The sequence below is a fragment of the Mesoplodon mirus genome, assembly GCF_964341445.2.
Source record: "Mesoplodon mirus genome assembly, chromosome: 7".
Classification (NCBI taxonomy): domain Eukaryota; kingdom Metazoa; phylum Chordata; class Mammalia; order Artiodactyla; family Ziphiidae; genus Mesoplodon; species Mesoplodon mirus.
In genome coordinates this window covers 59720684-59736120 of record NC_138983.1, presented here as the reverse complement: position 1 = coordinate 59736120, position 15437 = coordinate 59720684, and the positions used below count along the sequence as shown (strand labels likewise).

General features: G+C 51.2%; 2 protein-coding genes across 2 annotated transcripts in view; both read right to left on the bottom strand.

Moving 5' to 3' along the window:
* Positions 1 to 4255: 4255 nt before the first annotated feature.
* On the bottom strand, positions 4256 to 4744 carry LOC309808289 (centromere protein W-like). The gene has a single exon (XM_082628399.1). It carries the CDS (start codon positions 4645 to 4647, stop codon positions 4381 to 4383), a length of 267 nt encoding a protein of 88 aa, XP_082484525.1. The 5' UTR covers positions 4648 to 4744; the 3' UTR covers positions 4256 to 4380.
* Positions 4745 to 5259: 515 nt separating this feature from the next.
* Positions 5260 to 15437, bottom strand: part of DNHD1 (dynein heavy chain domain 1) — a gene marked incomplete at both ends in the record, with an annotated part of 66105 nt that continues 55927 nt past the window's right edge. Inside the window, 15 exon segments of the mRNA XM_082629373.1 lie at positions 5260 to 5610; positions 5791 to 6578; positions 6786 to 6935; positions 7040 to 7188; positions 7986 to 8187; positions 8273 to 8395; positions 8590 to 8776; positions 8976 to 9938; positions 10070 to 10248; positions 10420 to 10572; positions 10816 to 11097; positions 13869 to 14096; positions 14099 to 14339; positions 14553 to 14984; positions 15110 to 15292. Of these exon segments, the coding sequence (XP_082485499.1) occupies positions 5260 to 5610; positions 5791 to 6578; positions 6786 to 6935; positions 7040 to 7188; positions 7986 to 8187; positions 8273 to 8395; positions 8590 to 8776; positions 8976 to 9938; positions 10070 to 10248; positions 10420 to 10572; positions 10816 to 11097; positions 13869 to 14096; positions 14099 to 14339; positions 14553 to 14984; positions 15110 to 15292 (4611 nt within the window).

Genomic DNA, 15437 nt, shown 5'->3' with positions numbered 1-15437 from the left:
CTAAACCTCGGAGCGAAATTGCTAGGACATACTGTATTTAATTAATTTCACTAAGTGCTGCCAGATTGCTCCCCAGAATACACTAGTATACCCGTCTACCAGCAGTGCGTGAGGATTCATGTTTTCCACTGTCTACCCAACGTTTGTTACATTAGAGGCAATAGAGTGCCATAGCAAGAATGGATTCTGGAGACAAATGCCCGGGTTCAAAACCTGGCTCTGAATACTTTATAATAAGCATAAATGGAGTATGACCTTTAAAAATTGTGAACCACTATATTATATACCCGTAACGTACGTAATATTGTACATCAGCTATGTTTCAATTTTAAAAAGTGCAAAAGAGGCGGGGTTGACAACAGGATTGTTAAAAGGATTAAAGGAGAGAACCGATTTGAAAGTGACTCCTCCAGTACCTGGCATATGGCCTGTAGGATCTGCTTCCTAAAATGGGTTAATCTGTTCAATCTAAAAAGACTAAACATTCAAAAGGCCCATGTCTCTACCTTCAGTGCTGGCACCAACCAGTCTTCCAGCAGACCCATACTCTCTGGGGATGGGCTAATCGTTCATCCAAGACCAAAGAGGGGCCCCCTTCCCCCAACTCACATACACCTAGAGAAAGCCATATTCAGTGGGGCGAACTTGAATCCCCATTCTAACCGGTGGCTCAGATCCTCAGGGCCAGTGACGACTGTGCTGGATGTCTACTATATTCTTTCATGCAGAAAAAGTTCAGTATAAAGTAGTGCTGTCTTAGGTCCCACCCAAGAGGATTTGTCATCCTGAAGTTTTTAAAAGTACTCTTATTCAAAATGTCATTCCTTGCATGGCTCTCAAGCACAGGCTCATAGTCATATGGTCTAAAATGGTCCAATTTTCTCTCACAAAGTGAGAAAAGTATGTCAAGCAGAGTAAGAACTTGAAACCTGAGTAAGAGTACACTTTGCCTAAAATAAGACCCAGGTATGATTTTGTTGTAATAACTACTGACTAAATTTTTTTAAAGAAAGAAGTATAGACAACAAAGGTAAAAAACAAACAAACTGGCTCTGACTTTATGACCTTGAATAACTGACTGAATTTGTATCTCAGTTTCCTGATCTGTAGTACGGAATAATAATAGTACCTATTAGAGCCACTGTTACAGCTACCAGGGCTTCTTAGGCATTAGTGGGTGAACTGGCACCTTTTTTTTTTTTTCTATTTCAGACATTTCTCCTATATATCCTATTTCTGAATGAGGATTTCAAATTAGACTGAAAAGCTGAAAAAATATGAGTTTCAGGTGAGCTGCAGAGCACTAATGAATGAAAATTTTGGCCTTTGGATTATTAGTGCATATAGTGTACAGAGCAGGATCACAAATTTCCTCACAAATTTGGACATGCAAATAAAATTTAGCTCCTTTCTCAATTACTGATCTGATTTTCCTCACAAGTCTCACTCCCATTCTCTACTCTGCTGGATAGTAGAAGAGGCTAGAAATAAATTTGTTTCACTCTCTTTAGGTTTCATTTTTTCTCTTTGAAATACAGGCTCAGAATTTCAAATTCTGAGCATTTTAAAATTCTGAGCATTCTACCTTTGCTCCTCTCCAGAGTGGCATCTAGGTGTAGAGAGGAGGGCTTGTGTGGCATTTTGATGTGAGAAGGAAGGGGTCCCTGGCCTAATACTGGTTCTTGGGTGTGCACAAGCTGGAATTCTCTGGGTATGGTTGGCCCAGTTCCACCCCTGGGCATCCTGCCAGAATTTGCCTCTAAAGTTGATGAATTCGTGGTCTTGTCTTTTTCAGCTGTCAGGGCCTTTTGCCCCTCCCTGCCAATTTGGCCTCCTCTCAACAACTCTGTTTGGTGCTGCAGACCCCAGTGATTCTCTGCCTCATATTCCCTCGAGCCTAACAGGTCTCTCTTCAGTTTCCACACCATGTAGGGATCAAGGGACACTTCTTCCTTTCCATGTCACTCTGCCTTCTTTATCCTCTTGGGGCCACAGTAGGTCCATGCTGCACAGCAGTTCCCTTCTAAAGTCCCAGTTAGGGAAAAGGGCAAAAGCCTCTGCCTCAGTAGCTCAGTTTACTGCTGAAGTCCCAGATCAGGTTGATTTTGTCATATTCCTCCCTCCCTTGATTCCACTCCTTCATCCATCCCCCCCACTCCTGCCACCCCATCTGTCCAGACAGGATGGGACATGTTTCTCCCCTTTGTCATGTGTCTTACTTCCTCCTTCCTTTCATTGAGACTTTACTTCCCTAATGAGATTTTTTTTTTTTGGCCACACCTAGCAGCATGCAGAATCTTAGTTCGCTGACCAGGGATCAAACCCAGGCCCTGGCAGTGAAAGCACTGAGTCCTATCCACTGGACTGCCAGGGAATTCTCCCTAATGAGATTCTAATTTATCTGCTAGACAATTTCAACAGTGAAATTGTCAAATCTGGAACATTTTTACATGCATTCATTGTATTTGAGCTGTTCTGTCACTTGGTACTTATAATCTCTGATTGACTAAGTTTAATAATTTGCTGGGCCTAATTCAAGAATGAATTTCAGTCAATTATGCATCAATAAAGCTGAAATTTAAAAAAAAGAAATGCTAGGTTACAAAAAAGAATAAATTTTGGTCTAGAGAAGGATGTGGATTTGTAGAAACTATTCTGTGCTAACCAATTTCAGATGGTTTTACTCGTATATCACTATTGTTCCCTGTTCCCACTGGGGAAAATAGTACTGATGGTAAATATGGACAGAGGGTTCATTTATCCAGAAGGGCTTCTTTAATACTCTGCTAATCTCCTCTCCTGAAGGAGTAGGCAAGCCCCTGGTTGAGTGTGGAAAGGAAAAGGGAAGAGTTTCTGAGGAAGGAGAAAGCTTTTGCCTCTTTGCTTAGCCTTTCGTTAAAGGAAATCAGTTGCACCGCAGTCACCAGCAAGTGGGATGACGGTGAAGAGGTTGTGCACTGATGCTCAGTATACACCTCTGTCTGCAATTTCCTTCCACCATGTAGCTTGTACCGAATCATACAGCAAGGGGAGTAAATTGTACCTAGTAAGTTTAGGTGCTTGGGGGCAAGGAGAGGAGCTGTTGTTGGCTTTTAGCTGGTGTTGTCTGCTATACTCTAACCCAGCTTTTGTCAGAGAGGTTTGCCCTGGGGTAGCAAGCAATCATGCAACTAATAGTAAATGAACGTATCATAGCAGAACTCCTGATTCCCTACCTCCAACCTGTCTCTCAAATTTCTCATCTCAGTTAGTGACACCATGATCCACCCAGTTGCTCAGTCATCCTACAGTAGATTTGCCCATTTCCCTCTTCACATTCAGTCCATCAGCAAGTTCTGCTGGCTTTGCCTCCAGAATACTTCCTAAATCCATTAATTCTCCATCTCCACTGTTAATGACCTTAGTCCAAACTCCATCATCTCTCACTTGAATTACTTCAATAGCCTCCAAACAAATCTTCCTCCTTGTTACTCTGGATTTCCTTCCATCCATCCACCCACCATAGAACAGCCAGAGTGATCTTTGAAAAAGCTCATTTCCCAACTAATACTCTCTAATAGATTCCTTCTTTTAAAAAATACAAGCTCAGGGCTTCCCTGGTGGTGCAGTGGTTGGGAGTCCGCCTGCTGATGCAGGGGACACGGGTTCGTGCCCCGGTCCGGGAAGATCCCACATGCCGCGGAGTGGCTAGGCCCGTGAGCCATGGCCACTGAGCCTGTGCGTCCGGAGCCTGTGCTCCGCAACGGGAGAGGCCACAACAGTGAGAGGCCCGTGTACCGCAAAAAAAAAAAAAAAAAAGCTCATTATCATGAAAAAACTCTACGTGATCTGCCCCTTTCTATACCTTTCCATCCTTTTGGCTTACTCTGACCCTCACAGTGCTCCAGCTATATGTTTTGTTCCTTGAACACCCCAAGGTTGTTCCTGCCTCAGCACCTTTGCACCTACTGAGGGCTCTACCTGAAACCCTCCTAGATCTTCAAATAGCTCTCTTTCAAATATTCAGCAAGCCTTCCCTGACCACCCAAACTAGATTAACTGCTCCCCTCTAGTCACTCTCTAACACATCAGCCTGCTTTGTTTTTTTTAATAGCACTTAAAAGTCATCAAATTTAACTCATTTATTTGTTGGCCTTTTATTGTCTGTCTCCCGGCATTAGAACAACCTCATCAGTGCCTGGAAGAGCACCTCGTTCAGAGGAGTGCTCATAACTAGTCGTTGAATGAACATGTGACCTTGTGTCTTATTTTGTTTTTTTTTTTTTCAGCTAGCCAATATTTTAATACACAATATTAACTGCTATATAAAAAGTGCTTTCACGATCTGTTACCACCTAAAATAATACATCATATAATTTTCAAAAATGTGTTCTTTGACTTCTAACCTCTGCTCTTCTTTAGAATTACCTTTGCTGCAGCCAGTACATGCTCCTTTTTAATGACTCCACACTTATTCTCACAAGCATTTGTCCGAGCCTCTTCTGCTAATCGATGAACAAAGAGTAAACAGTTCAGATGCACCAGTAGGTCGCAATTTGTCTCCAGACGGAGGTGAGGCTTCCGTTGCTTGAGGACGCGCTTTAGAAAACCGCGGGGAGCCTTCCGCTTTATCAGCTTCCTCTGCGAGACTGTGGTCGAGAGCGCCATCCTCTCCCTCCGGCTCGGGCACCAGCTGCCTAAGCTTCCTAGGCCCTCCCTGCGATGCACTGCAGCTCACGTTCTCGGGGACACCGAGAACCCCGACTCCTACTCTTCTCTTATTTTGCTTTTGTGTGTGTGTGTATGTGTGTGTGTGTGTGTGTGTGTGTGTGACTCAGGATCCATTTTGGGGGAGGGGATGACTAGTAGGGCAGGATTGGGGTATTCCCAATAATACTGCTAAGTGCCTGAAGAAATTATCTTGAGTTCTAATGTTCTCCCTTTAAAAATATCGCTTGTGGGTTTAGCACAAGAGCTGAGAGCGCAGTCGAGAGCTGGGTAGGGATTCCAAGTCCTGTGTGTTAGTCATCCTGAGATCTGCCTAGCCCCTTGGATACTAACCCCAGGCCCATCTCCCCCACAGTGTACCCACACTCCCCTCTCCCCATCGCCAGGCACACACCCTCTTCTACCTTCACTGTGAACAGACCACCTCTTTCAGTTGTGTACACTGTGCTTTCCCCTCAGTGTGTCACATTATCAGTGGGCACACACCTGCATTCCTTATTAAGTCTCAGAAATCTTTCATCAAAGCACTCCAACTTTATTTTGGCTGAGGGCTCAGGGCAGCGGTAGGCTGCACACATGGACTCTCCGTTGGGCACAGGTGGCGGGGCTGAGCTTCGTGGGCAGGGGCAGGTGCATCAGGATCTTCCTGCTGTGCAGCCTAGTGGTGCCGAGGGGCCCTTCCAAGTACACAGGACAGGAATACACGGCCAGGCCGGCTGGGGGTGGCACGTCATTGGTCCCCGGGGCCTGGGCGCTGACTCTGACCGGAGGCAGAGGGCTGGGCTGACTGGAAGAACTGTCCTGCAAGGCCCCTGCGAGCGGGTCCCACTCGGCGTTCCGGAGCTGTAGCCCAATCAGCAGCAGCCCCGCCTCTGGAACCCTGGGGTTTGGGCCGTTCACCACCTGGGGGCCCCAGAAACTGGTCAGGCAAGGCTAAGAAGCTGAGGGGTCGTGGTGGAGCGGGATCAGAGAAGCAGATGGGGCTGGAGGGAGTAAAAACAAGAGGCAAGGTGGGGTAACTAAGAGGTGTAATCAGGGACTTCAAGGGGCGGAATTGGAAACGAAGGGGCAGCACGAGGATACCTGGAGGTGCACAGGGCTGTTTAGCTCCTGACGTTTATGGGGGAGCTGACTGGAGCTAGAGCCTTGGCAACCAGGGAAATTCGTCAGGTCAACCCCAGCAAAGGCAGCCTCCCAACGCAGTGGCAGCAGCAGGCGGCGCGGGTGGCAAAAGGCTGACAGGTGAAAGATGCGCTCTGGTACTTGGGTTCCCACACCCAGGTAGCGAACCAACAGCTGCCCACGGCGCGACAGCTGTCGCAGCCAGTGCCAGGGCGGCTGAGGCCCGGCAGGCGCGTGGGGTCGCCAAGGCGAGGGTAGGCGGCCAGTCCAGAGAGCGTGAGCCACCGCGGCACAGCGCCGGGAGGCACACGGGGGCGCGCCCTTCAGCTGCTGCAACAGGCAATCAAGGTCCCGTTGCAGCGCGCCCACCAGCTGGCTCAGTTCCAGCACCTCCGTCTTGAGGAAGCCCTCCAGAGGCCGAGACGCACTCAGCCCCAGCTCCCCCCAGCCCGCGCCAGACTCAGCTTGGCGAGTGGTCTCGGTCAGCAGAGCCTGCAATGACTCCAGCCTCCGCTTGGCTTGCACCAGGCGTTGCCGCAGCCGCCTTTCGGCGCGCCGGGAGCCTCCGCGGGCCGCCGGAACCCAAGTGGGCGAACACCGCTGCAGCGCGCTCAGGACAGCGTGACTCTGGCGTCGCAGCAGCCAGGTCTGGGAGCCAGCACTCAGTCCGCAGATCCGGGGTTCAGGTGGTGTAGGCAGTAGGTGCATCTGGGCCTTGCACTCTTCCATAGCATCCGGCTCCCCTAGTTCTTGGGGGTGGAGGTGAGTGAGGGGTGAGAGATAAGACTGTCTCTTCCCACCCCAGACCCAAGGGAGTAGGCCTTTCTCTGCCACTTTAAACCATCATCATCCCATAACTGAATATTGCCCCCTTCTACACCTTTATTGGTACCTCTGTTACATTCCCTTGAGCAAGGTGTTCCCCACCTCAACGCAGATACCTGACTGGAGCTTACCCAGGCTGGGCATCAGAGTGGCCAGCAGATACTGGGGTGTGTGTGGTTCGGCCCGGTTCCCGCTGCTGGAGCTCAGGCAGGCTTGCGTGAAGCTAGTCAGGACCTCCCTGTCCTTCTCATCTCCCACAGGACCCCCATAGAAAACTGAAGCTGAGGATGAGGTCAGAGCCCCTCAGTTACAGCCCCTCCAGTTTCCACCACCTCCCAAACCAAAGTTGTAGGTTATGTCCCCATCTCAGTGCTCCCCTCCCTACCCCTTTCTGGGCTCTCCTGGGGGCTGGTGACTGCATGGGGGACAGGAGGAGTCTCACCAGCCAGCTCCTGCATGGCAGCACTGGGATTGCTCAGGCTGGCCCACAGCTGGTCTTGGATCTGCAGGACCTGGGTCAGTGTCACTTGACTCCTGGGGGTGGAGAGCAGGAAGTAGGGTTTCAAAACCATCTATATGCTGAGGACTTTCACATCTTTCTCTCCAGCCCAAACCTCTCTCCTGAGCTCCAGACCCATGAGGGCTCACTAGTCATCGCCACTTGGCACCACAAATACGACTTCCTTTCAACTGAAATCATCATTTCCTCCCACACCGCCCACCCAGTTGTCCAAGGCAGAAATCTGAGAGCCATCCTTGACTCTTCCCTCTTCCTCACCCCATATTTACTCTCTCCCCACTGTGACTACCCTAGTCCCTACCACCCGTACCGTGACCTCGTTCCTCAAGACTGCCAGAGCCTCCCAAAACTATTATGCTTGCCTCCAGCCCTGCCCCATCTGGTCCATTCTCCACGCTGCAGCCAGAGTGATCTTTCCAACAGACAGGTGGGATCATGTGTCTTCTACTTAAAACCCTTCAGTGGCTTCCCACTGTCCTCAGGATCCAATCAGGTCCCTTGTGATGGTCTTAAAGGCCCTTTACCACAAGCCTCACCTCTCCTCACGCAACCCCCAGCATGTCCACCTCAGCCACACTGCAGTCCTCTCTCCGGCTAAGCTTAGTTCCTTCTGCTCAGGCCTCATCTCCACCTGATCTGCCTCTGCTGTCAGGACTCAGTTCAAAGTGAGATCCCTAAGTCCTTGGAGAAGCCTTCCTTGACTTCCCCCTGCCCTCACATTTTGGAGCTCCCCAGAGATGAATCCCAGCATGTGAAAAATATTCAGTGTTTGCTGAGTGACTGACAGAGTAGGATGGGTGGGGTCCCTCACCAGCACCCCCTGTGAGCCTGCAGCTTCATTCCATAGAGCTGCCAGTGTAGCAGGAGGCCATGTAGGAGGAGCAGAGGCAGCACTCTGGTTGGGGGTTGCACACAGAGTCCTTGCTGGACTAGCTCCACACTGTCGACCAAGACATGGGACAGCTCCAGGGACTGGTCCCAGAAAATAGGCATGGAGTGCTGAGTCAGCACGGCTGGGGAGGAAGGAAAGTGCCAAGTCAGCACAATACAGTTACCTCCCCGCTGCAATCTGAGAGCCTATGGGGGGAAGCTCCTCACCTGGTAAGGAAGCAATAGCCTCTGCAGACACAATAAGCCAAAGACGGAAATCTCTGTGGACAGTGGCCACATTCTCTCTTGCTTGTTGATCAGAAAGCAGTTCTAACTCCAGGTCGGAGACCACTAGGGGTCAGACATGGGGCTGAGATCAATCGCTGGGTAAAGGATCAGACATAAGCCTAGAGATCAGACTTGAGGCTAGGGGGTTAGGAGTCAGATACAAAGGTGATTAGGGGATCAGCCATGAGATCTGAGTTCAAGCTCAGGCCCAAGTGTAGGATAGGGTCCTAGAAGCCATCTCTAGGCAGTAAACCCACCCTTGGCTCTGGCCAACAGCCCCAGCAAGGGCTGTAGCAGCTCTTTTGGCCAGTGAGGCATCAGATGACAGTTCTCCAGCACCAGCCAGTGCCCGCTGTGCATAGCCTTGCGGAGAATGCTGACCACAGCCGAGACCGGGTCCCAGGCTTCAGAGCCCAGAGCTATCACCTTCAGATGCTTCTGCCCCTGAGGACCAACAGCAAAATGGCAGAGTAACTCAAAGGGATCCTAGGGTGACCCAAGGGACCCAGAGTAATGTCACAGATGACCTGAAAAGTCCCTGAGTAATCCAGAAAGATCCATGAGAATGCTGGGAGGGGAGACCCACACCCCATCCCAGCCCTAAGAGCCCAGTGGCTCTGTGGCCAAGAGGCTAGGCTCAAACCTGCTCATGTTTGGCAGCCAGTTTCTGGATGACGGTCAGGGGGTGCACAGTGGCGATGGGGTGACCAGGTGGTGGCAACAAAATCAGCGTGGGCTGAGTAGCCTGACTGTGTTCAAAGGGTATGGTGGGAGCACACAGGTTTTCATCCAGGGGCCGGCCCAGGAGGCTGGTGGTGAAGGTTGCCAGGGCACTGGCCAGGCGCTCAGGTCGCAGCACACGCCACAGGATCAGCTTCTGGAGGAGGCTGAATGGGTCAGTCCCAGGCCCCGGTGCAGGACCCAGCACTGTGGAGGACAGTGACAAGTAAGCCTGCCAAACATTGGAGTGGCCTGCCAGGGATGCACACAGCCCAGCATATGGGGGCAGTACCTCTAACATCTCACATTCGTGCCAGGCTCTCAGCCCTAGCCAGGCTGGTCGAGCCACACCTGGGACTGGTTTTCTGTAGCCTGTGCTGGGAGAGGCTGCCAGTCCAGGCCAGAGGGCCAGCCTCTCCAGCCCTGGTGCCTTCCTTGCCACTTGCAGCAGAGCCAGAGCACCCAAGGCACCCACCAAGGGTACTTGGGTCAGGCCCAGTGTAGCAACAGTGCTGCCCAGTAGCTGGCGGGTCAGCTGTCTTTTTAACTGCAGCAGACGGCAGGGTAGTTCTTCCTGCTGATGAATCTCACCTTTCATGCTGTTCAGAGCCCGCTTGGTGGCTGCCAGACAATTCTCTGGACTCATACGGAAAAGCGGTAGCAGGTTCTGCAGTGAGCTAAGAGCCTTTATAATGGCCATTCCATGCCAGACCACATGCCGATAGGGTGCCCACAATGCCACCTCCTGCATCCTCAGCTCTTCTAACTCCTCGAAATGGGCACACAGCTGACACAGCTCTGCCTGGGCCCTCACCATGTCTCGCAGGATCTTGGCTGGTTTCTGATGCCTTGGGTTCTGGAGCAGCAGCATCACCAGCAGCCGCTCCTGCAAACAGTCACTTGTTGCGTGGATCCGGCCCTTTCCCACGTAGCTCCCAATCAGCAGCACTCATCTCCACTCCCATTCCTGGGCCCCTGCAAAGCTCATCCCAACCCACAGACTGGACCCCCAGGTACCTCAGCAGCCTCCACAGCTTTCCAGGCGTCAAGGAATCTGATCCTCAGGTCCTGCCAGTGGCTCTCAAGCTCAGGACGCTCTGTGCACAAGATTTCACGCAGCATCTGTTCTTCTAGGATTTCCATGTTCATGCCCAGGTCCAGCACATTCAGCCCTTTCAGCAATTCACAGCCTAGCACTTGGAATCACATGGGAGACTCTTAACCTCTTCCCCGTGGCAGAGCCAGGGGTAAGAGGCACAGGGAGTGTGGCTCCGTGCTAGGGTCCCGAGCCCACTCTGGGCCAGACTGAAGCTCAGGCCCTGGTGTTCCCACAAAGCTGTGCTGGCAACTTACCCACTGGGCCTCACCTTTTTCCAAAGAACTGAGGGGAAGGGTAGTGCTCAGATAGAGATAGAAGCCAGGCTGCAACTGGGGTGGGCACAGCTGTTCCCGCTGCAGTAGCCATTGCAGTTCTGGGCACTCTAGGCCCAGCTCCATGTTGGTCAGTAGCACCGGCAGGCCTGCAAGGGGGAGGCAAGGACACCCTACCCACCATGGCAGCACCTGGGTACCCCCATGCACAAAATTGGGCTCCGACTTGCTCCCCTTTGGCTGACAGGAAGGCTCCCTCAGGGCTCTTCCACAGAGTTAGTGCCCAGGTTAGAGGTGGGAGCTGAGGTCAGACTGGGGTGTTGGCGTCCTGTGGGGCCACAGAGTAGGGGGAGGACACAGGAGACACGTGGATGGAGGGGACGAGTTCTCACCACCGGCAGCTGCCTCCCGGAGCCGAGGCCCCAGCTCTGGGTCAGCACCTGAGAGGACTCGGGGTTCGGGAGGGGGCGGGGACTGAGTCACAGTCCCCGCCCCCTCCTCCTGTTCTTTCTCCTCTTGCTCCTGCGGTGCTTTCTCTTCCTTGTTCTTCTCTGTGATTCCCCTTTCTTCTGCCTTCTGTTCTTTTGTCTTGTAACACTCATCGCTCTCATCATCTTCGTCTTCCGTGTCCTCCTCTTTAGACTCTTTTCCTTGATTTCTCTTGAAGCCCTTCCCTGTGGCAGAAAGATGGAGAGGAGCTCTTCTCAGGGAGGGACTCAGGCTCCTGGGGAGCCCCGTTCACCCAAGGGCTCCAGCTCGTGAAGGAAGTTCTGCGAGAAGACACCTTAGGAAAGTCACTTAAGCTCTCTATGACACAATTTCGTCATCTGCAAAATGGGGTTGATACTAGTGAGTACCTCACAGGGTTACTGTGAAGATGACATGGAACAATGCATAGAAAGCATTCTGCTGGTACCTACCAAGCACTCAGTAAAGGGTAGCTCTCATTATTGCTACTATAAAATTCCAGGGAGGGGTTCTAGTCACCCCTGAAATCAGCTCCACTTCTGCTTTTCTGTAGGTTGGTTAGAAGAGTCAGTGCATTTCCCTTTTTGCCTAAGCAAATTCTGTCACTAACAACTACAAGAGTCATCACTAGCAGAGAGGTCATTGCCTGGAAGTAATAACTGGTAGGAGAAAGGCCATAGACTGCGGCATTAGCCACGCTGTGGACAGTGCTGTGCACCAGGTGGTAGCTGACCAGCAGCCGTCTGCAGCCCCCTTCTCCTTTGCCTCCTCTACTGCAGGATCTGGAAAAGATAAATACTTATTTTTTTAATTGTCAAGAAATTTAAGAATTTTAAGGATTTTTAAAAAATATTAAGTGTTCAAGAAGTGGGCAAGTGGAGGTTGCCAGGTCCACAATTTGGTGTGTTCGCTTCCTATTCCTTAACAAGTTACCACAAACTTAGCTAAAAACAACACCCCATTTATTATCTCTCACTTCAGTAGCCTAGAAGCCTGATCAGGCACTCTGCTCAGAGTTACACTGGGCTAAAATCAAGGCTAAAATCAGGCTTCCCTGGTGGCGCAGTGGTTAAGAATCCACCTGCCAGTGCAGGGGACACGGGTTCGAGCCCTGGTCCGGGAGGATCCCACATGCTGCGGAGCAACTAAGCCCGTGTGCCACAAGTACTGAGCCTGCACTCTAGAGCCCACAAACCACAACTACTGAAGCCGGCGCGCCTGGAGCCTGTGCTCCGCAACAAGAGAAGCCACTGCAACGAGAAGCCCGCGCACTACAACAAAGAGTAGCCCCCCACTCGCCGCAGCTAGAGAGAGCCCGCATGCAGCAACAAAGACCCAACTCAGCCAAAAATAAATAAATAAATTTTTTTTAAAAAAGGCTAAAATCACTGGGGCTGCAGTGCTCATCTGGGACTTGCGTGCACTTCCAGGCTTACTATTTTGGAGTTTTTTGTTTGTTTTTGTTGTTTTACTGAAGTATAGCTTATTTGCAATGTTGTGATAGTTTCAGGTGTACAGCAAAGTGATTCAGATATAGATATAGATATAGATATATATACACATATATATGTATATATATATTTATTCATTCTTTTTCAGATTCTTTTCCATTATAGGTTATTATGAGATATTGAATATTGTTCCCTGTGCTATACTGTAGGTCCTTGTTGTTTATCTATTTTATATATAGTGGTGTGTATCTGTTAATCCCAAACTCCTAATTTATCCTCCCCGCTCCTTCCCCTTTGGTAACCATAACTTTGTTTTCTATGTCTGTATGTCTATTTCTGTTCTGTAAATAAGTGCGTTTGTATGTTTTTTGGGTTTTTTTTTTTTTTTTTTTTTTTGCGGTACGCGGGCCTCTCACTGTTGTGGCCTCTCCCGTTGCGGAGCACAGGCTCTGGACGCGCAGGCTCAGCGGCCATGGCTCACGGGCCCAGCCGCTCCACGGCATGCGGGATCCTCCCGGACCGGGGCACGAACCCGTGTCCCCTGCATCGGCAGGCGGACTCTCAACCACTGCGCCACCAGGGAAGCCCATGACTAATGTTTTTGAGAACTTATGTATTAGGCACTGTGTGAACTCTTTTTTCATAAATTATCTTACTTAATACTCACAACAATTTATGAGATGGGTATAATTAAGACCCTCATTTTATTGGCAAATAAACTTGGGCTTAGAGAGGTTAAATACCTTGCCTGGGTCACACAGCTAGCAAAGGACAGTTATTTGACCCAGATAGTCTGCTTATAGAGCCCCTGTTAAGGACAAATTTATTATCCACCTTCTATTCTAGATGTCTATTGTTCTTACCAGTACAACCCTCAACCCCTTCTCCTGGGACATAAACACTCTCCCTTCCCCTAGGAAATGCTCCCTCTGATGCTCTACCCAGATGGGTCCCTGATCCAAGCAGGACCAATAGAAATATTTCCCCAGAATTCCTGAACATGGGATAAATTTGGGTAGTAAAGCTCTGAGTTGTAGTTCAAGTTTCTAATAGTGCTGAGCAGATCAGGATGTGGAAGATCATGGTCAGCCACGTAGATTCAGAATCATTGCAGTATGAGCCCAAAAATGTAAATGTGACCTAATTTATTAATATCATGTTGGCTGGGGACTTCCCTGGTGGTCCAGTGGGTAAGACTCCGTGCTCCCAATGCAGGGGGCCCGGGTTCGATCCCTGGTCAGGGGACTAGACCCCGCATGCGTGCCGCAGCTAACAGTCTGCATGCTGCAACTAAAAGATCCTGCGTGCCGCAAATGAAGATCCTGCGTGCCGCAACCAAGACCCGGCAGAGCCAAAATAAATAAATAAATATTTTAAAAAATATATCATGTTGGCTGATGAAATCTGGGATACCCTGGCCATAAAAATTTAGTGTCTTCATTATGAAAGGGAAGAGCACATGTGGCTGAGAGTGCTGGGCAGCTCAGACACCCAACATGCACTGTGTTTACTATCCCTGGCTTTACCTCTGCCTTTGGTGGGACTTGTGGCCAAGCATCCAGTCTCTTCTAGAGGCAGTGGATTCAGCCAGATGAGGGCCTGGTTGCTGGGGTCAAGCAGCAGGGGCCAACGGCAACTGAAGTAGTGAGTGGGACTTCGCAGAAGCAGGCCTGCCAGGCGGGCTGACTTTGCCTGGGGCTTCAGGTCTCGGTCCCACTGTAACTGTTCCGATTCAGAGCTCAGCAAGGCCAGAGGCTGAAGGGAGAGCGTGTGGAGAGCAGGGGTTTCTTTGGTGGCGTGATGACAGATTTCTGCATCTGCTTCAGTGCCTGTGCCACGTCATCTGGGCCCAGTGGCTCCTCGCAGCCCCTACAGAGAGCCAGCCACTTGTCGAGTAGCTCCTGGTGCCGCGTTGGTGGGAAGGGACCCAGGTAGCTGATGGCAGCTGAACACAAGACAGCATCTCCGTACACGGTCGTGCAGTGCCCCTGCAACTTCTGATGTGGAAGGGAAGACCAGAGGGTGTGTAGGCCAGCGGGGAGGGTAGAGGCAGAGGGTCTGGCAGAGAGGGAGCAAGGCAGGGTGTGGAGGAAAGCGTGGCAAGGAGGGCAGAGTGGGACAGAAGGCAGTGAGGGCACGGGGAGGAGCAAAGGACTGGGGCTGTGGTGCAGAAATGAACTTCAGGGGGCAGCCTAGGAGGGGCTGGTTACCTGGAGCTCTGTAGTCCAGGAATGCGTGGGCGTGAGCAGTGCAGCCTTGATGGGCCACTTGTGATGATGGCCACACTGAGCCTGGCCGAGTTTCTCTGCCACATGCTTGTGGGAAGCCTGGGCATCTTCCAGCTTCTTGGACAGGGCCAAACTGTACGCTAGGATCTCCTGGTCCTGGAACTGGTACTGGCCCAGGCGGGCCTGCTCCCGAGCCAGTGTCGCCTCCGCCTGCCGCAACAGCAGGCCCGTGGGCAGTCCTCGGCGCTGTGCCAGCCCGTAGCACAGAACGGCCCGGAGCCAGGCTGCCAGCCGTGCTGCAGATGCGCTCACTGCCCGCAAGGCTGCATCGCTCATGCCTGGAGCCTTCAGAGCTAGGTTTAACTTTATCATCTCTGAGTCTGTCATCTTCTCCTTGGGGAAGAACACCAGCTCCTGGGAGAGTGTGTGTTAAGGAGGGTGGGGGAAGACATAGGGGCTCTGAATCTTGCCCCACAGCCTTGCCAAGTCTCCCTTCCATGCCTCCACTGTCCTCCTCCATTGCGCCCCACATTCCCTACCTGATAAAAGTCCTCAGTGCATAACAGCTGCTTGGCACTGGCCCAGCCTGTTTCGCGGTGGAAGAGGTCACACAGAGCATCGGTCACCTGGACCACAGATTCTGGTGGCGCTCGATAGCTCCGTATCTCCTCAAAGTCAGCCACCTGCAGCTGGCTCAGGGGCCCCAGGAACGCCTTGCCCATCTGAATGAGGAGAGATGGGCTCTTGAAGTGAGCTCCCAGAATGTCCCCTTTCTTCAGTGTATTTCCAGAAGGGCTCATCTTCTCCTAGGGTCCCCTAAGGGACCATACCCCAAGCCATCTTATTACCTTTACCCCCTCCCCCAGG

Excerpts from the sequence above, each read along its gene's own strand:
- LOC309808289 (XM_082628399.1), bottom strand. The coding sequence starts at position 4,647 with ATGGCGCTCTCGACCACAGTCTCGCAGAGGAAGCTGATAAAGCGGAAG.